Source organism: Charadrius vociferus, unplaced genomic scaffold (assembly GCF_000708025.1).
Source record: "Charadrius vociferus isolate BGI_N301 unplaced genomic scaffold, ASM70802v2 scaffold97, whole genome shotgun sequence".
In the NCBI taxonomy this organism is placed as follows: domain Eukaryota; kingdom Metazoa; phylum Chordata; class Aves; order Charadriiformes; family Charadriidae; genus Charadrius; species Charadrius vociferus.
This window is the reverse complement of record NW_009649316.1, coordinates 280,066-306,780: the sequence shown is the minus strand read 5'-3', so window position 1 is coordinate 306,780 and position 26,715 is coordinate 280,066. Positions and strand designations below refer to the sequence as shown.

Sequence of the window (26,715 nt, the reverse complement as noted above, 5' to 3'; positions counted from 1 at the left end):
GTAATGAATATTTGATAAAGATTGCAACTTTTATCACATTTTCCCCTTTGTCTCACTAGCATTTACTTTATTTGATGCTTTTATAAATAGTCGTCATAAGGTTTTTTCTTTTTTCTTTCTATGTCTGTGCTGCTTTGGTAAGATAGACTTTCTGTTTCCCTGCTTGATTTAAGCCTTTTTTCCATATACCATTTTCATGTTTTAGGGCTATAAAGATGAACTACCCATACGATGAAGAGGGAAGATTTCCAGTGCCTCATACACTGGCATCAATATTTAATTATTTCTGCCAGAGGAAAAAAAAGTTTGAAACATATCAAGTTGCAATACATCAAGATCAAGTTTGCCTTTGCTATTGCAATATAGCAGGCACTCAATAACCTGTGCCTGTACTGCGTAGAACAGAACAAGTACAATTTAAGCATGGCCATAATTAATCAGATGAAAGACCCAGCTATTGTGTCTCCTATATTGTTCATAAGGAAATGCCTGGGGAAAAATAAAAACGGAGGAAATACGTACAATGCTTCTACCCTCTAATTAGTTTCAGCTCAAAGACTTCTTGAGTCACACGTGTGTTGTGTATTTAGTAACCCTCAGTGGATTCTTTCCAATGTGCTTTCACAGCCTCCATCTGTAATCTCACACAGGCCTTTAGTACCCACAACTTTTAGGGTAATAAATTTTATAGGTCGCTGCCCCTTTTCTGAGTTTCATCTCTTTTTGATTGTTTTGAACCTACCTTCATCTGATGCCCAGTATGTCTTTATCAAGGAAGAGTGTGTGTAAAGTTGATCCCTCTTACACTCTCTCCACATCCCTTGTGATTTCGTAGACCTTCTTCATATTACAATGAAGTAATTTATTTTCCAGATTGAAGACTCACAGGTTATTCAGTTGTTCATCATACAGAAGTTTAATTCCTTACCTCTTTTATACCCTTTTTGAAATGAGGGAACTAGAACTTCACATTATGTTCAAACTGTAGATGAACCATGGTTTACAGTGGCATAACGGTATATTCTGAACTCCTGTACTAGCATTTAATTTACTTTTTAACTGCTACTGAGCATTGAGCTGACTGTTTCATGGAACTACCTATTATAATCCTAAAGTCTCTCTTCTGAATAGTAATGGTTAGCTCAGAGTTCATCGTTTTAATGTGAAATTAGGATAGTCTTTTCCCCATGTGGCACTTTACATTTATCTACACTTAATTTCAGTCATTCAGGCTCATAAGACATATTCTGCTGCAGTTCTTCACAGTGCTCTCTCACCCTTACCACTCAGTCTAAATAATTTAGTATGAGCAGCAAACTTTCTTATCTCTCTGCTTGCCCTCTTTCCTGTATAGTTTATGAGTATGCTGAACACTACCAGTATCAGCACAACTCCACTGGAGATTTCCACTGTTAGAACTGAACGTTTGCTACTGCTTCTCTTTTAACCAGTTATTTTACCATTTAAAGGCCTTCCTTCATATGCTATAACTGCTTGGTCACCTTAAAAGCCTTTGGTGAGGGATATTTTCAACAGCCTTTTGGAATTCTTAATTGATTACATTAACCAGATCACTTTTATCCGTATGCACATTTGCTCTTGCCATGAACTTCAGTGGCTTTGTAATGAAGGATTTTTTTTTATAAAAGCCAGGCTGACTTTTCTCAAGCAGATCAAATTACTCAGGTGTCTGCAGTAATTCTGTTCTTTATTCTAGTTTATAAGACTTTGCCTGACACAGATGACAAGCTTACTGGTCTGTAATTCCCTGGCTGTCTGGAGGAGGATTTTAAAAAAATGCCACCCTCCTATGGTTAGGCACCAAAGTAGTTTTATGTGAGAAGTTATTCACCATTGTTAATAATTCAGCTATTTCATCCTCGAGTTGCTTTAGAACCCATGGGTGAATACTGACTGACCTTCGTGATTTGTTACTTTTCATTTTGTCTATTTGTTCCAAAGCTGCTTCAAACCAAACCCTTGACAAAATCTCTTAGAAAGAAGAGATGCACCAGGGAGATCACACCAGTTTCATCCACAGAATACAAAGAACACATTTAACTTCTCTGCCATGGTTTTCCTTTTGTATTTTGTTTATATCTGTTCATCTTCTGGTGTTACAAAGTGCTTGGCAGGATGTCTGCTTCTGACATGTTTAAAGAAAGATTTATTACTAACTTTTTTTTTCAGTATCTTTTAATATAGTCCATGCAGCTCACTTATTACCCACTCTTGCCCCAGATAATAGAAGACATTGCCGTTTGGTTCCTATGTGGGGTCCTTTGACTTTGCAGTACTTAGCTGTCGCTTAAGTTTTACCACATGGTTGTTCAAGTCTGATAACTTTTCTGTGGTCTTGGTAGAGACTTCAAACTTCATGTCATCTATGCATTCAGTAGCCCATGCCTTACTCTCCTTTGTCCAATTCATTAATGAAATAATACAAAACCCAAGGATGATACCTGAGACACTCAACCAATTAACCCTTTTCTCCTAGTTTCCTTGTCCACTTGGCTCCTTTTCAAATCTTACACTATTTGCCATCTTCTCCATCTCAATTCCTAATCTCCCACGAGTGAGTAGCAAACAGTACATGGAAATCTGCCTATATTCCGTCTCTGTTGTAAAAAACCACCAAACCAAATAAGCCCAAAAAACTGTCCTGCAGAAGAGATACCAAATGCCTTAGCTTAACTCTGCCCTCGATGGATTTTGTTTCCCAGAGATTTATACATCTTTCTTTGTTCTTTGCTTCAAAATATATTTAGTATTGAGTAAGTTTATGCTAAAAGTCTGTGGTTTTCTGGATACTTATTTTGCCTTTCTTAAACTTGCTAAATATGTAAGTTGTTTGCAAATCCTTGTCTTTCCCCATCCCTTTATTCTCTACTCCTTATTGTCCAAATTTGATAGATTCATAAATCCTGGCTAAAGGACTTACCATTTCATGAATCATTTTCTTTAGTCTGTTTGGGTAAACATTGTCTTGTCTTCTTAGATATTTCTGACATTGCCTCTTCAGGATTTGTTTCTGATAGAGTTATTTCCATTCTGAACCTTTTTTCTCTTTCCTATGAGCTTTTTTGGTTTTGCACTCTACGTCAAATTTTGTTTATTTTAAGGAAGAATAAAAAATTCATTTTGCTGACACCTTTACCTCTACTCCTCATTTTATATTGTCTCTTAATTTCTGTGGTGTAGGAAATGATCTTTCTGTTCAATATTTTTTTGCCCAATCTATAGGCAATATTCACTCTCTTTCTACCTAAAACTATTTGCTGATCATCCCCTTGGTTCAGACTGTAAGTTAATAAGAGGTTGTACTTAGGGAAGATCTATGCAAAAATAGCAAACATCACATTGTGCATGTAGACCATGATGCTTCCTCTGTACCTAAACTTTTCTGTGTTCCAATAAAGTATGATCATCCCTGCTGCTTTAGGACAGGATGACTTGGCCTTTATTGAGCCATAGCAAGGAGTATAGGATTGTTCAGATTTTCACTAACAGAACTCTTCATTAAGGTTGGGGTTATTTCTATTTAGGAAACTACTAGTCAATTTCTTTTAAAAAATTGCACAAAATGCATTTTAAAATTTTTTTAAATACCTCAAGCCCATCCAGTAATTATAGTAAAAAAAATGGTGCAAATAGACTATTTCTTTGCTATACAAACTTAATTCTAGACAATGTATGCAAAGCATCATGGATAAAAAGCATTACTGTGAGTTTCAAGAGTGTGTTGTCCTATTGAACAGGCAGTATTGAAATTGTCCACTGTTCCTGAAATACGGAATCAACTTGTAGTAAACTGGAGATTTTATCAGACCCAGCAGCTCCCCAGTGCATCCACTAATTTCCTGATTTGTGCTCTTTCTAGGCCTTTGTCAGCAAAAATTGGCAGAAATGTGGATGTATTTACTGGCTCTATAATTTTACATGACATTTTTTTTTGCTGTTCTTTCCTCTTCCCTTCCCCACTTTGTTCTTTTCCCTGTTTTTTTAGCACTTCAGAGCTGATTACAGTACTTCGTGTTTGATTCTTTCTACAAAACTTTGTTCATTTAATACTTGTATGATCTTTTAAAATGCATCAGTACACTTACTGTCTGAGAAGACATGCTTGGTTTTTTTTTTTAATTCAGAATTTAGGTAGAAATATAAATAGTGTATAACTTGTAGATGTCTGAATTGATGAACTTTCCCCTGAATAGAAATGAAGTATCTCACTTGGGCCTAAAATGGGTCAGGTCATTCGCTCAGATATTTCAAACATTGTGTCAAGATGTAGCTGTCAAAGGCAAGTGCATAGTTACAGCTCCACACAGCAATTTTCCAGCATAGCCCTAAGGGTTTAATGCTACTTTCAGGAATACAACATTGCATAGCTGTGATTAGAGCCAACTTCTTATGTATTCTCATCTTTTACTGCTATAGTTCTTCTTCCCTTAACACAACTACTACGTGAGAAGTCAGCCCTCAGCGTTCTTATTTACAGATAGTGTGCAAAGAAAGCAGATCTGACTTACTGATTGACCTGTTGGAGCAAAAGATAAGGTACTCGCTATTCGTGTTGAGACTATTTCTGAAATCCTTCCTCTTAGGAACACCTCTCACGAGTGAGCAAACCACCTTCCTAAATACGGGCAGTGACTGAGATGTCTAGGTATTCTGCTGAGATATGCTGGGTTTTATTGGAAGTAGAGCCAAAGAATCGGAGCTACAGTTGTGAAATATAAATGAGCACTCAGAAACTTTCCATATATATTCTTTAATACCAGCCATTTATATGCTATCTTAGCCTGACACCGAACTTAGGTAGGTATATTTTGATTTCATAACCATCTTTTATCCAGTATGAATGGGTAATATAAAGATGCACTGTGCTTTAAAAATAGGGTTTGTTAGCTATGGATTAAATGAGAGACAATTGGTCAGTGTGGTTCTGGATTTCGTAAACATAGTACTTGGGTAACAGTCTTTTTTTGAAAAAATCATGCCATCTCATTCTGTATTATTTGAATTCATTTCTGACATGAAATTTTTCCATTTTTCTGTTTATGGTACCACTCCACAGAGCCAGGTTAACACTTTAAAATTATGGTCTTTGCGCTAGATTTTGGAATCATGGGTGGAACATAGTGTTTTGAGCCACATTATTTGACTCAATTACTAAGCATGGTGATAAGTTCGTCAACCCAGACGAAATGGGCCCCAGCATAGATGTATCTGATAGGACATCCTGGTTTCAACTGGGTAAGCGTTAATTTCAGCTGGGAAACAGTTAATTTTCTTTCTAGTGATTACTGTGAAAGGAATGCCAAAATAGCTATTGTTTTTAATTGTTGCTAAGTGGTATTTACACTATTCAAGGACTTTTTTCAGCTTCCCACAGAAGCACAGACAGAACGATGGGATACCAAATGAAATATTCCATACCATAGACATCATGCTCAGTATATAAATGGGGGTTAGCCGGCAGGCAGGAATACATGATCACTGCTCAGGACGGTGCCAATTCACTGGGTGGTGAGAGTGACCCATGTCATTATTATTATTGTTATTATTATTGTTATTTTTCCTTTTAGCCCATGAGGTTTTTTCTTCTCCCTTTCCCCTTTCTTTTTTTCCCCTCTTCCCCCCATGCTTCTGGTTGTGGGAATGGAGAGGTTGTGAGCGAGTGGCTGTGTGTTTCCAATTGCTGGCTGGATTAAAACACAGCATAGGATTTATGTATTTTTGTTCCCAAGCATTAGTTATCTGCCATCACTGAACCCAAAGGCAAAAATATTAATCAGTATAACTGAAGAAGTGTATATGAATTTGTATATGAACCTTCTACTCTGTATGTTCCTGTGGTCTAGAATACCTGGTTTCTAGTGTAGAGGTAACTGTTACCAGAACATTGGGGTAGACCTTTATCTAAACTTCTTCTCTTGACTAAGTTTAAAGTGCTAGAAGATAAATAGATAGCCCTAGGGCAGGATTAATTTCGTACACAGACAAATGTGCTCCAGGCACCTAGAGTGCAATTCCATTTCCTGAATTTAGGTACACAGCAGCAGCTGAGAGACCTCAGGCATGCTGCCTGGTCACCAGCTGTTGGCTCATCTCAGACCTCCTGCACGTTGTCACATCTCCTGGGTTGATGGGGATGTCTTGGTTATTCTAGCATCTCTGTCATTAGGCACTTCAATTGAGAACCTAAACTAAGTTCTTGAAGTTGAACCCTTTTACTCCGACTCAGAAAAGCCTCTTGTTTCAAGATGGCACTTACATTTTAGCTGTTTAGCCTAATTCTGCTTAAGTGTGCGCATGACGTTAAGTATGCCATTCAGATGTGCTTAATGCTCTGTAACAAATTTGTACTTCTGTGTCTTGATTCTTCTGTGTTTGACTTTAAACCTCTAATGGTAGATGTAGGGGGAGCGTCCCCTCCCTCACAATGATATGACATGGCGAGGTGTACTTACCAGAATGCCGCTTTAGCATTGCAAGCTATGGCATCCCACCTTCAGGGAACGATTTCTGCTGCCTCCTGTTACTCCGACCAGACCTGTGAGAGAGGGATATAGCACTCTTCCTGCACTGCAGACCCAGGCATGATGGATTAGCTTGGTCACTGTAGATAGGAAGACAAGTAGGGCTGACTGTCCAGCTGCAGCCCAGGAGAGATTTTAGCTCTTCTGTGAGATTCTGTCTACTCTGCCTACTCAGCACTAAGCACTATTTGCCTTACCAGTGTGGCACAAAACACAAATCATGCCAGGACTGTGGCAAACTATTGGGAGAAAGACACTGTTGGGGTACTTACTGGCCTTCAGCTCTCTTTCTGGCTTTTACAGTAGCAGTTCCTATGTGTTGTTATGACAATAAGCAAAAGTAAGCTTTCCTCAAGTGCTGTAATTCCAGTAAGGACATCAGTACTTGAGATGTACAATGTAAAGCTGTTATGAAGCCCAGCAGTCATCTGCTGCTCGAGATAGCTTGCAAAAAATAAATTCAATAGTGTCTATAAACGTGTTCTTTCATTTTTCACTCTCTACATCTCTTAGGGATGGAGAATGTTCATTTTGCATACATCAATGCAAGTTCAATTCAACTTAGTACTGACATATAGCCTAATTGGCTTTAAAATGGAATTTTGGGTTTTGAGTGCTAATTTTCAGGTAATGACTTTCTAATTGATTTTCTTTTTATGAAGGACCATTGATTCATTCCCTTCAATGAAACTCGGTTGGCTTCCCAAGAGAATTTATGAAAAGCCGCTGAAAACAAGGATCTATCACTGCTGCTTTCTTTGCGCCTTGTTGTGCTCTCCATTCTGTGTATATTCTTTTTATTCTTCCCTAAGCAAGCTTAGAATAACAAGGCTAAACAATTGTGTTGTCTATATATATGAGTATGAAATGGGTTCTTTGAAAAAAATGCATCTTTATTCAAACATGGATTGAATTTTTGTTACATTCTGCCTAAAAACTAGATATTCACTGTGGCCTCTGATGTATTAATATGACAGCTGTTTAACATTTGTACCAGAGTTACTCTAAGCAATAAGTTTGGATGGCACAGAGATTATCTGAACTGATGTTATTTTACAAAAAAAAAAAACAACAAATGACAACTTTTAAATGCAAGTATGAGCTATTGTGTTATCTTATTGCTTGTATCATTGAGTTAAGTCACAGCTGAGTTTATATGAAGCACAGTGAAGACTGCCTGAATGTTTTCTGTTACAGTACAACATAGTAATCTCAGCTAGATAATAATGCATAATGTGAGTGATAATTGGAAACCTTTTAGTGATCGTATTTAAGAACAGGTTGACCCTTGATATTTAAGACAGTGACACAGCAAGAGAATGAATTCATCAAAAACTGAATGGAAACCCATCCTGTTATTTTAATCTCATTTTACACATCCATTGGGGGTGGGGGTGGGGGTGCTGGAGTAGCTGGTGTCTTTAAAAGAAAGCCTGTACAGATTTTGCAAGCCAGATCATGTTGTCATTTTGCAAGCTGTTCCAGACAAATTACCGGTTTTGATTAATTATCTGATTATTTTGATGTTATGGAGGTATAGCCAGTGGTTTCTCATCCTAGTTTGCCAGGTTCTTGTAGAGAAGAAGTTATCTGTGATAGTTCTTTAATACAGGACAAAAGGTGTAATAAGATCCAGTGACTGGGTGAACAAACCAGACAAAGCACAAGTATTTTTAACACTGAATATAAGTAACCACTGGGACAGCTTCCGTAGCAGTGTGATGGATTTGATTTTCCATCACTTTCAGTGTTGAAATCAAGACTGAATAACCTTATGAATGTTGCACGATAGCCCAGACTGAGAACTCATTTCTTGAACTATTCCGTGAGAGTTGGCACTCTGTGTCTACTGAACTCCAGACTATATTATCATAATGCTCCCTTCCGGACACAAAAGTCAGTGAGTCTCTGTCATTTGATTTATTTATCTTTTTTAAGTGAGCAGGGATGTAAAAATAGTGCATGAGTTGGTTTTGTTTTTAAAGGGTCAGTGCATAAATAATAGCTAATTAATTCTCAGCAAACACTTCTGAGAGTATTATCTCCGTTTTACAGACAGAATGAGTTTCAGAGACATTGGGTGGTTAGTCTAAGTTTACATGGTAAGTAAGCAACAAAGCAGAACTGCCAACAGTCATTCCTGGCTGCTGTGCTTGTACTATTACAAGTATTTACAGAGCTTTATCAAATGGCTGTAAAGACATTTCCAGCAGGTCCCTCCTGCAATACTATAGAGAAACAGAGTAATGTTATGAAAGCCTCTTCCTTCTAAACAACTGCAAATTTGTTCTGAGCACTTGCAAGCATGTTTTCAAAATACTCTCAAGTGGTAAATAAAGTAGTCTAGAAGGCAGGGAAAGTGAAAGAGAGGGAGGTCCTGGTTCCTTTGTCTTTCCACTTCTCCTTCCTAAAAATAACCACAAAGAGTATTTTTGGTTTCTCTCATATTATTCGTAGAGAAAGGGATACTCCAGACTAATAAATCGCAATGAGATCATGAAGTCTTCACTACCAAAGCCAGTGATACTAAGAGCACGTGCTGTTACTGGAGAACAGCAATGTCGGTGTGACATAGCTTTGGAAAAAAAGAGTATGCGAGAAGATTCACTCTGTAGCTACCAACCTTTTCCTCAGTAATATGGGCCTTTGCATAGGAACAAAACTACACTCCACCTTTTCTGTGCTGCTGCAAATCCTTGTCATGGGTGAGTGGATCATGTAGGACAAATATTGGGCTTTGGTAATAAAGATCTTTGTACGTGAGAATTTCCACCTTCTGCTTCTACACGGGTAGTAAAACACATGAGGCCACTCATGGCACAGGGGTTGCTCTATTGACCTTCAACTCTTCCTTTCATTCAGTGGCCGTAGAGGCCCTCAGCCCTGCTCAGTGGTAGACTCAAGAGACTATGATGAAGTCTTGCTAAACTCAAAATGTCATTGCCTCGTTGGTCAGGGAAGCATGCATTCCTGTCTGCCAAAAATAAATAAACCAGAAATACCTGGATCAGGTGAAATTGCCCATGCTGCATGAGGAAAAAAAATGACTTACACACAAATAGTGATCAACTGACGATAAATGTTCAATCTCCTAAGATTTATAACACATCTTAAAATTAAATTTAGGAAATTTCTCTTCCAAGCAAATTAGGCCATTAAATCAATTTACTATTCATTTTATGAATTGTAAGGAGAAGAAGTAGACAGGTGATCAAAATTTTAAAATCCTTTCCTCTTCCATTTTTATTTTTTTTTCAAAATAGATTCCCTTTGCTGATAATTAAAAAATGTTTTTGATGTATGGAAGTCCTCCTGTTTCAGGTGCTAACTGCTATTTGAGGGCATTTGACCTAAAAGATGGCTGTAAAGTCACTTTCAGAATAGTACTTGGTGTAAGCCTGAATAAAACAAAATTATAGGGAAATTAGAGGCATATTATTTCTGTAAAAGGAACAAACACAACTCCTGAAAGAATACAGTTGGAAAAGAGGTAATAGGATGAAATCAGATTATTTACTTTAGAGCAAAAACATAACCTTCTGTAGTCTCCTTTAAGACATTTAACAGTTTACTAAATTCCCAGGGTTTCCAATCAGAGATTACTTCTTACTTTAAACTTCTGGTATGCATAGCAGGTACTTTCTGCATGAAGGATGAGTTGCCATTTCACATTGTCAGAATACACTTAAGCAGACACTCAAGTATTCTGCAGTCCTTCCAAAATCTTTCTGTCATTTTTATCTTAGCAGGAAAAAAAAAAAAAAAAAAAAAAAAGAATAAGAAGTTAACTGAAAAAAAACCCTGAAGAAAGAGGTAGCTTGTAACAACACCCATATTCCTTTGCATATTACTTTATAAAATATTTTTGTGGCTTTCTGGTATCATTTCAAAAGGCCAAGTGGTTAAAACTGCCCTTATTTCCCTAGAAAGGCGAACAGCTTTTAGATGGATTTTGAAGGAAAGGCAGGCATGTTTGAAGACTGTCACATATTGTAATTCTGCCTTTGGGGATTTCTTAGTAATATTGCTTTGATCAGTTTGAAAGGATTATTTGAAGGAGTCCTACTCCAGGTATTCTTCCTGAGATAGGAGTTTTGGTTTTGCTTGCAATTTTTCTTATGATTTTGGAGTCCTTTTAGACTTGCACTGAGTTTTAGAAAGGATCCACGTTGATGTTTCCCATATTTATATTTGAGTTAGATTTGGTCCTGGGCCACAGAGCAAAAGGCTCTAAACTTGTGATCCTCCATTAAGAAGATCTTGACTTAAGATAGTGATTTTCAGAGTACAGGCTCTGCCTAGGGCAAATAGGAGAAAAGAAAAGATAAATGGCTAGAGATTTCCTGTATCCTAGTTATCGGTGGTAACTGCATTAACTGTTGAAAGTGTTGATTTCAGGTCATGCAAAGTGTTTTAGATAAGTTATTTTTATTTTCTTCCCTCTTTACATGTTCAGAGAGAACTACAGCTACAGACAGAAACTGGGACATATTGTTGTTAGATGGTAATAGTAATAATTTTCCTTTTTCCCCTTTTTTTTCTCTAGGCATTGTCTGCTCAATTTTGACTTAATACTATGCAATTATTCTGTTCCTTTCATAAACATGGCAACCTGGAAGCATACAAAACCAAACCAAACCAAAAGAAACAAAATTATGTTAGGTGCATAGTTTTCAAGTTTCTATAATTTTGAATGCATTTTAAATGTTTTAATATGATTTAAGGACAGCTGAAGACATGTTTAAAGAAAGATTATTTTGTTGTTTGTTTTGTTTGTTCCCATTATGACAAAGTCCATTTGAATTATGGGGAACTACAAATGCTATTTGCAATTTACTGTAATTCCAGCATTAAACAGATACCAAAAATATACTCAAAACCCCCCAAATTATTTAATTTTTGTCTTCAGAGTTTGTATATTGTTATTTCAATATACAATATTAACTTCAAAATTGAAGCAATTAATACACAATAACCAGACTTTATTCCCCATTCTTTTATTCAGCTTGATTTACATTTATATTCCTGTAACAAACTATTTCATTTATGGCACATGTTTTGGTTCTGGGTTGTTTCTTGCATACTGATAGTTTAGGCAGAATTGCAATGATCTGAATAGTAGTCTTTGGACATTTCTGTGATTTCATATAGGAATAAAAACCACTTGTAACTGAGAACTGTTTATCCTAAAAATTGACCATCCTGATCTCCTCATCATTTGAAACGAAAGAACATGAAAAAAGCAAGTATGGTAATTTTGATTTATAGTTACCAATTGACATCACAAATGAAGGTTTTCTATCAAGGGCAGAGAACATAATTTATATTAATGTATAACCAATTAAGAGCTCAAAAGCTTGCTTTATTTAGTTGCTATGTCCCTACTGAATATAGAATTTTCTAAACAGTATTTAAAATAGGTTTTGCCGTTATACTTTTTCCTGCAGGGAGTTTTACAGTCTTGTAATCTGATGCACTAAGTACAGGGCACATGGAATGACATTGCTGAGGTTGTACCTGCCTCTCAGAAGTGCAGTCACTAGTAACAGCCTCAACTTCTTGGGTTGCAAAGTTTCGTATAAGTAACCCAATTGAGTAGTAGAGTTGTGTAGAAGACACAGGAAGCTTTGAGACCAGACTGGTGTAAAAGGAATAAATACCATTCAGAACATTAATTTAAAACTATTTAAAAGCATCAAAGAATGTGAAAATCGCTAACTACATCAGTACTAGAGAGGAAAGCAAATGAAGGACCACGGTGGGCTCCTCTGTGCTTGCCCTTCTTCTCAAGGTGAGAGCTGCTACTGTTGAGCTCCGTAGTCCAGCAGCCAGTGATCAGACATCTGTTGCTGTTTTTATTTCAGTAATGATTGCAATTGTATTTGGTTAGTTTGGAAACACATTATTCCTGTCTTTCTCTCCTTCTAAAGAAGATGTAGCAAAAGTAATTTTTGTCTGTTAATGGATAAAACCTCAGAAATCCCTGGGAGAAAAGCAGTTTCTGTTCTGTCTGTATAACCATTTCACACTGGTTTGTGCATTCTTTTTACATGAATCAGTCACTACGCAACTTTTGGAACTAAGTTGTTGATTATATTCTCCATTTTGTAGAATACATTTATATTACACCCAGGAAAATTTATGGTTTACTGTGTAGCCAGTGAAGAGCGGCAAGCCTTTAATTTAGTTCCCATCTCCCTCTTTGCTTCACTGACCACAAAAGGCTCAGATTTCTAATTTAGGCACCCATGTGAATACTTGACTAAGTGCTTAATAAGTATTATTTTATTTTTACAACCCCATAAAACAAATGAATTTTTACTCCCTATTTTCTATGCAGAATCGAGACAGTGAAAAATTAAGTCAAAACTACCTAATCACTTTGTGTGCCCAGGAAACTATACTAAGTGCCACTGAAAAGGTTTTTTTGCAACTTGTTTAACATCACATGGGAGCTGTCACAAAGAGAACCCAGCTTCTCTGCTATAGGGCACACCATCTATGTTATTGTCATGGAACACAGTCCATTCCCATCTGGCAATCCACAGGCTTGGACAGTACACGTTTCACTTTCTCATGCAAATTAAGAAACTATCTTACAGGTATCAGTCTTGTTCATTATGAACCCCCAAGTTATCCCTGGAGTGGGTCTGCCCTGTGACCTGAAATGTCTGAGTTAAAATCTGTTTAGTTCATTTAAGACTAAGAGCAAGTTAATGATTACTCCCCAATGTGTTAAGAAATTTTTATTAATGATGAAATCGGTTGATCTTGACAGCAAAGATGTGACAATATACAATGGCTGGAAGGTTGTATTTTCAACAAATTCAATCTAGGTATAAATCAAGCTCATCTTTTTTTGTTGTTGAATGTAGATATGGTTAAAAATGGAAAAAAAAAACCACCTCAAAAGCTCAAGGTACTGCAACCTCAGTTGTTTAGGATATCAGGATGGATAATCACAATTATCTCTGGGTTTTGTATGAATCTCTGGGTAATAAATAGCATGTAATTATGCAAATAAATGAATATCATAATGTTATTCAGGAATTCATGAAGACTCTGCAGGAAATGTTACTTCTGACCTTTCAGCGCTGACTTTACTTAGTATTTTTGGTGTATATTTTAGGTTTTAAAAAAATTTACGTTTTTCACCATTTTCTGTCATCCTGAACAAAACCTACATGGCTCAGCACAGAGGTTGAAATCTCCTGTTCATTATGCAGAACTGATAATTATTTGCTAATCAGTAATTATTTAAATACCAGTAGTAGAAGTTCTTCATGTTGTTTGGTCTCCACACCAAAAGGGAATCAGATATTTGCTAGTGAACTATTTTGCACATCTCTGGAATATTATTTTCAATTTCAGGATGTGGAGAAGCGGGACTCTGTTGGTGCCTTTGCTGTGATGCCTTCTGTGATGTCCCATAAAGTAAAACGTAACAGTATCCATATGTTTGTGTCTTCTTGTTCTTGAGTCTAAAGGTTAGGGGAATAGGGGGATTAAGTGGCTTTGAGGGGAAAACAAACAAACAAAAACCCCTAGTCTATACACGTGTGCACTCTCAGATGTCCTACCTTAAATATTCATGTAATATAAAGTTAGCAAAGGATTACTGTTCTGTCCTGGAAAGCAGTCAGTTTTTCTAAAAAAAAATGCACAGATAACTTGGTAAAGTTTCTGTGCATGACAAGGTATGAACAATCATTATGGAGAAGTATGAGAAAAGCAATTCATTCTTGGGTTTGGGGTATATGAGCAGGGTGGAGAGGTAGTTCTTTCTTTGATTTGGATTTTAGCTTCAGGATTTTAGGCTTCATTACTCAAAGTAAATTAGACAGATAATATTCTAAAATGGTGCTGGAGGAGAAAAGAGCATTTCACTTGCGTCCTGTTAATATTAATCAAATTCTGGAAACAGTGGCCGTGCTGGTGTGGGGTGTTTTGGTTTTGGTTTGTTTGTGTGTGTGAGTTTTGCTCGTTGTTGTTTTTTTAAAGAAAAACTACAAGCATCAATACACCAAGTTAAAACTCAGTGACAGATTTGAATATGAAACTCATATTTGTAATTTTTATTTCTAGTATCTGAAATTATATCCAAGGCATCATACCTTGCTTTATGATTCTTCAAGATTTAAAAACTTTTGTGAGGAATCAGTGTACAAAACTGAAACCCATAGGAGTAATCTGTGAACAGAACATGGAATTAACCCTTATACAATAAAAAACTAAATGTTCCTGTAAATGAGATGAAGTTCTTTTTAAGTATAGCAATGGTTAAGCAGGCTTTAAAATGTTAGCATAATTTGTTATAAAAATCAATAATGTTATGTTGCTGAATCATTTAGTTTTGTTTGGAGATGTGAAAGGGTAAAAAGGCAACAAATACAGCTTTTGGCATTATTCTTTGAATGTAGTGATAATTACATGATATTATACATCCAATTATATGTGGTTATATGTGATTAGAATATGTCTTTAGCATACAAAGACAGAATTTGAACCTGAAAGTAAGCCCCTAGGAATCAGTAGAGAATTTAAGGGAGTAATGTGATCAGAATTATGGGTCTGTTTGTTTAAAAAATGCTAGGAAATACTTTGAGCATTAAAAAAAGATGTCTATTCAGTTATATTAAAAGCCTGTTACTAGACGTTCTGAGGTGATTATGAACGATTCTATAGAAATGTAGTTTTGCCATGAACATGTTTGATTTGTTTTGGTTTGTTTTTAAGGAAAGTAGTAGAGTATGCAAGATGCAATGATTGTACTGTCCAGTAGAGAGACTTGAGAAACGGTTCTTCAGGCAAAAGATTAACACTTCCTATTACCTATTCTTACTCCACTCAGCACTTGGACATGAAAGTACAGGAACATGTCAAAACTGAGCTAAAATTTACCAAACCTGAAGTTGTTGCTTTCTGGCACACTCAGGTTTTTTTTCTGTTTATTTGCTATTTTTCTTTTCTTCTGCAACCAATTTTCCTACCAGCTGTTGTTTCTTCCTCTTCCTACTCCCCTGTCCTCCTTGAAGTTAATCTCATAACATTTTCCTTTACCCAGTCCTTTTGTTCTTGCTATTTCAGTTTACAAGATACATTTGGGCTGGATTGTCATAGGTATCCAGCAGAGAAATATTCTAGCAGCAATGAGGTACTTAGAACTTGACTCATTTTTCTCATGAAGTTAAGTGGGGTTTTTTGGAAAATGTTCATGTGGTAAAACATGAACACTTTTTTGAAACATCTTGGTTTCTCTGAAACCTACTATGGATTTCAGTCAGCTTGTGCAGAACCAGTACATGATGTGATTTTTCCACGGCCCTTGGATTTTGACTGCTCTGCTATGCCGAACACCCTTCCACAGCACTGCTGGCTGAGAGCTCCCGACACCCAGCCTACCCTGCTCTTCTCCTCCATGGTGCAGAGTCTTGAGAACTCAAGTGAAGAACAAAGTTTTCCAGATATTTTTTGCTGTGCAGGCAGAGGTCTGACAGCCATAATCAAAGCTATCAACTTCTTAAGTTTGCAATCCTTCTAGTTTTTTTAAAAAAATATGCGTTTTGGAATTTGGGGATTTTCAACAAAACAAAAACTTGAAGGTTTGGCTTAACTCATGCTTAACTCACCTTGGAGTCAACAAAGAAAACACAGTTATGTTTCCCACAGATATCTTTTATCTGTCTGTGGATGTTTCCATATTTTATATTACCACCCTTTTATTAATGTGGCATTTACATGTAAATCCTGTTTCTGATTGTGAGAGCCTATAGACCTATAATTCCATGGAACATAGACTCTGTATTATTTTGAATATTGCTGTGTCAAAATAAAGCTAGAAGCCTAGATTTTTTTCATAAATTCAGACCCATAAATTATTCCCTCCTTTGCTTAAAATGCCAATAGCAAAATGTAAATGTCGAGAAGTATAAAGCTGAGCATATAATTAAAGTGATGAAAAAAATGACTAGTAATTAAAGTTATGAAAAAAAAACGGTTCTTCCTTTTTTAACTGGAAAAAAAAGTCATTGTACTGTTCCATGCATTGCCCTATTTTTATATCAAGAGCATACACTGAAGTGATTTTAGTACTTGTTTCTGAATAAATCATTAATTTGGATGGAGAATTCTTCACCTGAATTAAGTCAGGTGAAGAATTAGTTCTCCTCTTAAGCAAGTTAGGTTTTCTGGTTTACATGTGATGAGTTTTGGGGGTGAAGTGCAGTTTTTTCTCTGCTTCACTTAGAATTGAAAGATTGCAAATGTCTTTTGCTTCATTTGATTGAGTATCTGACCAGTGTTCTTTCATTGTTTTCCTCTTTAATCAAAGTATGAAAACTTCCACTTTTGTTCACTTAATAACATTTCTTTTCATTCAGTCTTGAGCCTCCTTACTTCAGAGATAAATTTTTAATGCTAAGAATTTCTTTTTAATCCTTTATTGTAAAAGGTGATCAAAGCATTTTCCCAAAATGAGATTTTGCAATATACTTGCTGTATCCATGAAGTTGAGTATGAATGGTATTGCAAAACTGTCCTTTTACAGGAAACTAAACCCAGTTTTGTCAGTTTTACTTTAATAATACTGTTAAGCTGTATGTTATTTTACCTACTATAATTTACTACAATACTACTATAAAATTATAACTTAGCTTTAACATCTGTAATTATTGATTAGAATATCATTGTTCTGTAAGTATAGGAAGCAAAGTTGACCCTGAGTCTTAACTTTCCCTAACTTTTCTTCCAAGTTTCACAAAAACTTACCTTCATTTCTCTCAGGTTCTTTATTTATGCAAAGAAAATTATACTGAATGTCTCTACAGTGTCTTTATGTACAGTAGTGTAGCTGAAGCGTGTTGATAAGGCCAAAGTGAATTTCAAAGATCGTACAGCTTCTTTTTCTGCTGCTTCTGATGAAGAAACCTCCTGTGCCAAAAGCTTTTTTTTTTTTTAAACTTAATTAGTTGGTCCATTAAAATGTATTCTCTGTCCTAAAAACCTGCCCTAGTAATTTTGGAAAAATACTTGGAGCTGAACAAATTTTAGTGTTAAGGAAGCCAGTAGCAAAACTCTTAGTGAGTACTTTTGAAAACTCTGTTCCACATCTGTTCAAAAGCAGTGTTTAGAAAGGATTTGGGGGCATGTTTTCCTACCTTTCTTCATTCTTATTACTTTGCTGTCCCATGGAGCTGCCTTCGAGAAGAATGGTTGTAGCTCACAACACTCCCATTCTTTTCGTTTCAACATGAGCTGAAACATAAAGCAGTTTACAGAAGTCAGTATCCAATAGAAGAAGAGAAATGACTTGTAGAACAGAGTTTTTGGAGTTGGACTGGTGAGACAGTGCTGCCTGTTTTACAAAAAAGTGAGTCATTTTGGTCATTTTCCCAGTTTGGGTTAAATAAAAACCACATTACCCATGAAGAGCAGACAACTGGCAGTAATACTTAAGTGAGTTCATGAGATAATAGTCTGAAAAACTTGTTTAATTTATACAGGTATTTCCACCTCTTACTGAAAAATACTCTTCTAAGGGAGTTTCTTATTGTACATTTCTTTTTTTTTTTTCCCCCCAGAGATTCACTCCCTGTGTAAAAAAAAATCTCCTATTAGAGATGTGGGTCTAAATTATGCTTCTAAATCTTATTAAACTGTTTGTTAACCTTAGCAAACATGTGGCTTTGAAAATTGTATGAACTCAATTTTTAATGAGAAACTGCTTTTCTGAGTCCCTGTACAATTTTCAGTCAGGACAGGAGATTTTACAGCAATAGTACATAATTCACAAGCTCCTGTAAATTGATTTTTCAGCCTTGCAATGATGAATTTTGGCCTGGTGTTTGCTATCCACAGAGCGTGTATTACTGTACCACATTTATCTAAATGAAGGCTGTATTTAAAAGGTATTGTTCTGCTGGAGACTGAATGGAATGTATTTTAATAATCGGGGAGACTAATGACAGACTGCCCTATTCTGTATTGACTGTGTTTATGCATTCCGCAGGTGCTACTGGATCATATACAAATAGAAACCCTCAAAATATTAAACTCCTGGTATTGGCCCTAAGTCTTTCTGACAAAAGACTGGTAAAACACAAGTTAGGGCACAAAGTTTGGAGAGCAACAGAAAATGATTCTGATTTTGAGAATCGCTTTTCATCAGTCATTTAATCAAATTATATAGAAAATATCATGCCCTCCTGTATTCAGCTTCTTTTGCCCCTAATATTTCTAGCAAATTAAATAAACAAACAAACAAAACCCAAACAAAAAAAAAATAGCAAAACCCTACATTAAGAGAGTTTTGATAAGATTATGCCAAGCATCACAAAATTAAGAGCTGCCCAAACAGAAATTCTTCTTGAAATATGGAGCTTTACTTTGTGTGCTCGCTAAAATACATATTTTTAAAGGATTAAATTCTTTATTCTCTCCTTGAAGTTCTGTGATTCCTAAAACAGGACTCAGAGAATAGACAGTTGGTCAATAGGATTTTTTTTTGTCTTCAGTGTATGCTTTCCTTTGTTGTTTATTGTCTTCTGTTCAGCTCAGAAGACAGAACTGTTGATTTCCTTATAAACCCTTACCAGTCAAATATGTAAGTGCTTCATAGACATTAATTGAAGTATCTTACAATCTCAGCTATGAAGTGAGGAGTGCCACCATCATTTAGCACATTAAGCTGCAGTACAAAAAAAATAAGGTGAATGTAACCATTAATACATGTCATAATTCTTGGAGTCCACCAAGGAAGGGAGCCTGTGGATCCCTTACATTTATCACCACATTTGCCACCACCTAGATCTACTGTGCACTGTAGAAAATAATTATTCATCTAAGATATCCTTTTGGAATAAGTAGTATCTGGGCATGTAATTATGTATTGCTATTATTATTGTGTATGCAAAAAGCAAACTTAAATTTTGGCTCTTTCAAATTTTTTGATGGCTATTTTGCAGTAGTACTACTTACAGCCAAGTAATTTCTTTCGTTGTTTATCATTACACTGTGTATTTATTATAGGGCTTTATATGGATTTATTCAGATGGCAACTGTGTAGATACTACTACTGTTTGGTTTTTGGTTTTTTTCTATGTAGCAAAAATGTCTTTTTTATAAGGATGCACAGAAATTTCTCATTTTCATAGGCTCTCTAGTAATGGGTCATCTTTTCTCTGTTCATTTATGACTATTATGTTCACTGTTACAAGACACATATTTTTATTGAAAATTACCTGTGAAAAGGTGAGGAAATTCCTCTGAAAACATCAAGAATGATTAAATCATAGTCTTTAACATCTGCCTTCAGTGAATGCATGAGTTGTCCATAAAATGACAAGGCAAAACTCCCCTCTATTATCTAATAAGTATTGTTTATTTTAAGGCTTGATGCTATGAAATATTTTACCAGTAGTTACAAACCAAGTGCTATTCATGGATTTTCCAAACTCCCTTGAGAGCTCTTGTGTCATTTCCTGACTTCCAAAGTTTTATTAACCAAAAATAGGCTATGCTGTGCATGACAGCTGTGGTTTGGAAAGAAACTGGGCACTCGCTTTCCAGCCGGTAATCCATCAAAAGGAAGATGTTTAAATTCTTAGAAATTTGATAAATTGAAGGCATCCCTGTCTATTGTGGGAAGCAAGTTATTTCAGTCTTCATATTTACAGGAAAATGACTGGCGTGTGTAATCTTGCTGATAGAGTATGGGTATCTTCTTCCCCAGAACATCCACTCTGGGTTAGACACTTTTATTAAGACGTTAATAACTAAGTAACGGATTAGTGATGAAACTTGGATTACTTTCTTACCTAGCAGCAGCTGTTCCATGATTTCAACTTATCTGTTGTGGACGAAGAGGTCTCAATGCTACTGTTCTGGTATTCCTGTGAAACTTTGTAAATCAACTTTTCATTTGGTCTCTATCACAGAAGCATTTAAACCAAACTTCACTGTAGCCTAGACACCCAGAGGATTTCACTGCCTGACGTTTTCCTTCAGAACAGAACCTTTATAGCATGTGAGATAGATGTAATACAATAATTTTATTTTTCTTCTTCTTTCCCTTAGGCATTTCCTGGAAATACAAATTCCGACAGTGTGGTCCGGCATGATTTACAACATCCAGTTATTGCTCGCTATGTACGGATAGTTCCTTTGGACTGGAATGGAGAGGGCCAAATTGGGTTAAGAATTGAAGTCTACGGCTGCTCCTATTGTAAGTTCCCCCCCCTCCCCCGCCAAATCTGTCTTTGGATCTCAGATTGAATCTGAATCTCAAGTGCTTTTTGCTTAGATAGATTAAGATGTTCCAGTATCGCTAGGTATATTGCCCTGGGCTTCATGAAACATTTATTGTAACCCTAACTCTGAGTTTTTATTTTGTTCTTCTCTGGAAGATGCAACATTGGAATTCGTGGTAGTGCTTTGAAGTTGCTCCTTTTGATCTTCATGGTTTCTTCTGCAGATGACTTTGACTATTATATAAGCTTGAACAGGAAAGTTGAGGAAAAGGTAGCATTCAGGCAAATATCATATTAGGTCTTGAGGGGAACAACTGGGGAACAGGATATAATTCATTACCTGGTGCTAGAGATAAAATTAAAGCAAATAAATAAGAATTCTATCAGAGTTGCTCAGATTGTCTGAATATGTGACATGTTTTTCAGAGGTTTTTCCTTTAATATTTGAATATGACTTTAGAATTTCTTTTGAAATCCAGATGAGCAATAGTACAAATGCTTTTGAATTTAAGAGCAGAACTGATTATGTTTTAAGAAAAGCAAGGCTAGTTTCTAAATGCCTGTCCTTGAATTCAGTCCAGCCAGTGCTTAAAGAAAGTCTACAAACCTGCAGAAAATGAAATGTCTGATGTCCTATTTCTAAGTATGTATTTTTTATGCAGTATCCTGTCTTTGTTGGTACTTTAGCTGGAAGGAGCTGTTTGAGATTTGTCTTTTAATAACAAGGTGTTATAATAAGGTAAGGAGCACACATCCAGAAGTCTCGTCCATTGACTTCACTGGGTGACTTAAGGCATATGAGAGCCCTTTGCCACCCTAACTAGCAAAAAAGAAAAACACCTTGTGATTTCAGTTGCTATTTGGGTTTGGATAGGTAGTTAAAAGGCTATCTACTTTCATTTAACACCAAGAAGAACCATGAAGAATTGAGTTTTGGTATTATTTTTCCTATTTCCGTGAAACAAATTAAAGCTTTATTTTAAAAATGTATATTAAACCACAGATAATTTCTCAGTAGCTGCAGTAACTTAGTTGAGAAATCAAATCAAACTTGCTGTTTGTACCTAAATAAAAAGGCTGCCCAATATATTGCAATCATTATTTTTTCAGTTTATAGATTCATATTAAGTATATTATTTATTTAGATATTTTAGAGAGCATATTTTCAGATACAAAAATCAGGTATTTTCTCACAGTCCAAGCAAGGTTTACTTGGGAAGCCATACACTTAGTGACTACAATAACTCTTTCCTTGTGCATTACTGTAACCTGGTCATTAGTTTCAGAATATTAAGAAAAAAACTTCCTCATATTGAACTAGTTATTCAAAAGTTGGGTCATTAATTACCGTGTTTTCTGGTTCCTATTTTGTTTGGGTGTGTGTATAAGACACACTTAATTTTTTTGTACCAGAAGTGAAATCCATCTTCTTCCTTGCCCAGTAAATTAAAGTTAAAAAAGAGGTGTGATTTCCAGAGAGGGATGAGAGCTTACATCTGTTGCCTGGAGAAATTCATAGCATCACAAAATCTTCTTTCTGTTTTGTTTTGTTTTGCATTAAGTTTGAAATCTGGTCTGTCTTTGAAACCGTGCTTTTGTATTTTGTGTAGATGAGATCTGTGGGGTTGTCTTCTAGCAGAAAAGCTCATAAAATTCATCAAAAAATAATTAGAGCCTCACCCTACACCAAGATTCATAATGAACTTTGTATTTTTATCGGTGAATAAATGGTGATATTAAATTTAGAAAAGCTTTTCATTCTCTACAGGGCAAACCTGGCTATGTCTTATTTTAAAAAGTATTAAAATTGGCTAAATAACTTGCTTAATGGCTACACTAGTGGAGGAGTTGCATGAGCAAGACAAGCTTGGAAAACAACAAATAGACTACTATGTAACATAAACAACATTTTTTAGTCAATGGGAGTTCTAGCTTTTATTTTAAAATGATCTATTTCATACACTGTAAAGGGGAATAGGGTCTTTATACTTGCAGTGACATCATTTATCAAAAAGCAAGTCACAGAGAAGAAAGCAATATAACCAAAGGCAAACATTCACCAAATCAGTTAAGTTGAAATGGGTGGCAGATTTTTTGTTCGCTTTTTTGGAGACAGAGAGCAAAGGCACATGACATATATCTTGAACATGTCCACGTTTATGAATTTTTGAGACAGGCAGCAAATACATGGCATCTGGAGGCTATGACATCTACAATATAGTACATTTTACTACTGATTCGTGAAGATCATAATAAGCTCCTGCAGGATCATTGTCATATGAATAGTTCCCTTAATCTCCATCCTGTGGCAGATGAATGCCTACAAAAATGGCAATAGCAACACTATTGCGTAGTCTTTGGCTACGCTTTTCAAGACAACTGCATGAGGCCTTCTAGGTGCTGAAATCCTTTGAGTGGAAAGCACTCCCTGATACCGTTGTTCAGAGAGTTTTTTTGATATGGCTGTGTTGATTTTCTGTGTCTAAACTGTATGTCTGAATCTTTTTGACGTGGTTGTATATCTGATGGTAAGAATTCTTCAAATTCCAGATGATTCACTTCTGAAGTGTAGGATATACTTGAAAAAAAAAATCACTTGGAGATGGCAGGAAATCATGCAAATACTTAGTATACTCAAAGCAAATAGGTAGCAGGAGCAATGACATAGCTCCATGAATGGCTGCAAACTGAGCTATTTCCATTCATTGATCAGGTCTGTTAGCTAATAATTAGGAAGCAGTGGGACTGAACAAATGTCACCTGAGTTGTGTTTGCAGATCTGTTCATTTCAGTTATTAGCTATACTACTTGTATTGTGCTATGTCAAATGTTACTGTTTCAGTTACCTGACAGGTAACATATTTTTTTAGGGAGGGAGGGAAAAGCAGGAAAAATAGTAACCACAGTCTTTAGGGTTTTGTGAAATAATGAATGTTTATAAGGAGAACATTTAGTCTCCAGATAGTAAAGCGAACAAAACCTTGGTTATCTAAACATGTTACAAGAAAAAAAATAAGGTTTGGAGATGCTGTTGAGGGATGAGCCAAGAGAATGTTTGCAAGAACTGATTAGGAAGTATTGAAGTGCTAAAAACTATGGGCTGAACAGATCTTTTGGGTAATCGTTGGTATAGTTAATCCTGTTTTCCTGCAGTGACTTTGACTTGAACCATTGTTTCCTTTGGCGGTTATTTACACATTCAGCTATACTTACTGTTGGGAAATTTTCTGTATTACTTATTTGATATCTCCTTTGCTTGGTTTCATGCTATTGGCACTAACTAACTATCCATCTCTCATTCGCTGTCTCACACGGTTGCCATTCATACTTAATGTGAGCCCCCCATCCTATCCAGAATCATCTATTGCATCCAAACACCAAAGGGACAATTTAAGGTAGATGTGAAAACCGCTATTACTTCCTTTTTGTGGAATCTGATAAAGTTTCACTTGGCCAGATTCAATAGGATACCCTGGACATTTTGTTTCACCAACATAGCCTTTAAAAAAAGAGAAAAAGTACGAGCCAAAGTCCCTTGAAGTGTCATGATTACTATTGGAACATCCTATGCTAAATAAAATACAGCTTTATATATATATAAATGTATGCATACATATTTCTGCTATTACACTTTTGGTACCTATGTGAATATTCACTTTAATGGTGAAGATATTAATGCATTCTGCATAAATGATTCCCTGCCTCTTCTTATGATATTTTATTACTTATAATAAATGTGCCACTAAGTTGTCTGACTTTTCTCACCATCTAAGTGGTAGAACTGCATAAAAATATTAACTGGCAGAAAGAAAGAGCCATTTTGAAGCACAAATTTTGTGAAATCATGATATATTTCTAGAAATTTTATTAAATCTCTGTAAGTAACAGTGCTTTGAATATACAGAGTTTTTAATGTGGGGGGAAAAACACAGAACTGGAACAATTGTTTAGCATAGGTCCCTGTGAACTGGGTAGCTTTGCTTGTGACAGCGGATGGGACAGTTAGCAATTCTGCTAAACATCCAACCTTTTTTCCCCATATAAATGTCAGTATTTTTATACTGGGTAGTTCTGAACCTCTTTAGGTCTATGTGTTTGATCTTTAGCCATCATCTTCACAGCTCAGCAGCTACAAACATAGTGTCATATTCTCTTTCTGATATTAAAAGTGAATGGCTGAATATTTACATCTAAACCATGGAGAGGAAATGAACTGTTGAACTTTTTCTTTGCAAACTTTTAAATAGCTGTTTGAATATATGCTGTATTTGTAAGCTTGCTTCTTTATTAGCATTCTTTCTAGCTTTTTAACATGTGGGAGGGTTTTTTTTTCCTTAAGGGTCATGGAAATGGATACCTTTTATCCTCCATATATTCTCATGTCATGGTAGTCCTTAAACAGTAGAGTTTTGCAATTTAAGGCCAAAAATGCTGTCTTTTTTTGTAACAATTCTCGGTGTGGATTGTTTTCCTCCATCCCCTCTCCAGAAAAAGATGGTTGTGATTGTTCCTACATATATGTTCATATTTTTGGCATGAAAATAAGTGACAGCAGGCTTCAGTCCATTTATTACCTTTGGTTGTTACCAGTAACAAATAGAAGTCTGATTTGGTAGTAGGAATTACTTAAAATGCAAAACGTCTACTTCCTGCATTTTAAAAATATTTAAAAAGATTTAGCATTTGTGTAGTGTGTTAAAAAGACTTCTAAAATCAGAAGATTCAGGCTGAAACAGAAAAAAAAATAATTCTAAACACCTTATTATTTAATTTTAACTCTTTTTTCCCAAATGGAATATTTCAGAAAGATTTGACATAAAGTGAGCTTTTTGTAAAAAAAGTCTTAAGAACATATCTTTATGTTTTATTCTTTACCTTTGCATTAATCTGATGTAATATGATTTTTATTTTTTTTTTGCTCAACTTTTTGAAACGGGAAGCAAACTAAAAAGTCCATTATTTTTCCATTTCTAGTTGTAATGAGGGTTTTGGTAGATATTCTCAAGCACCATGGTTTTAAGAACTGCAACAACTGTGTGTATTCTTTACAGGTTCATTTGCTAGCTGGCAATGAATATATAAACATTCAGAGCAAAACAAGTATATTTTGTATGAATACATGCCCCACCAGCTTGTTCAATTGTATTCTCAGGCAGTTTTCAATTACACTTGAACATTGTTTTAATCATTCATCATTTCCTTTAGAAGGATGTTTGTAGCTGGTTTGTTTGAAAAGTCTTTTATGACTTTTTTTCTGTGGAATGGAGAAAAGCTTGTCCCTGCTAAATAAACAGAATGTATGGCCAAATACAATAAAATCTTGAAGATTTTGATTAAGGTTTATTAAGCCAGGTCTGGCTTTCTTTTGTGAAAAGAGCAGACTAACATTTTCTAATAGGTTTTCCAGTAATTGTCCACGCACCCTACAGAAAGGGTCTTCTATACAGTGGTCTGTAATCAGCTAATAGGAGGATGAAAATTTAAAAGATAACCTTAGGATCCATAAACATCTGAAACAGGAGAAAACAGAAGTAAAGTTACAGTATGCTTTTTCACAAAGTAAGGATGTTAGCGTTAAGGTAAATACAGTCAAAAGCTTCAGTCTAATCACAATAGTCTCGCCCTTAATTTTTTTTTTTTTTTTTTTTTGTGAATTATGGTTTTGCCCAGTGTTATTTTCTTGCATTCCTGTAAGTGGTGATTGATCCATTTGTCCATGATGGCTTATTCACTAGAGAAATCAGGTGGCTGTTTTTCTCAGGAAACAAAAAACTTTGGAAGATTTCAAACTATAAGCCTTGGTTATGTACCATTGATTTGGAACCTGAAGACCCTCACTGGTATTTGTTTTCCTACATGTATGGAATAAAACATATCTTAACGATGCAGTTACTTCTGGGCTCAGTCCAATTTATTCTGCTCTTTCC

General features: G+C 35.7%; 1 protein-coding gene across 1 annotated transcript in view; it reads left to right on the top strand.

The window, feature by feature from the left end:
• Positions 1 to 26,715, top strand: part of LOC104290340 (contactin-associated protein-like 2) — a 792,176-nt gene that overhangs the window by 493,361 nt on the left and 272,100 nt on the right. The window contains exon 4 of the mRNA XM_009889431.1: positions 20,616 to 20,763. Within this exon, the coding sequence (XP_009887733.1) occupies positions 20,616 to 20,763 (148 nt within the window). The remainder of the gene's footprint in view (positions 1 to 20,615; positions 20,764 to 26,715) is intronic.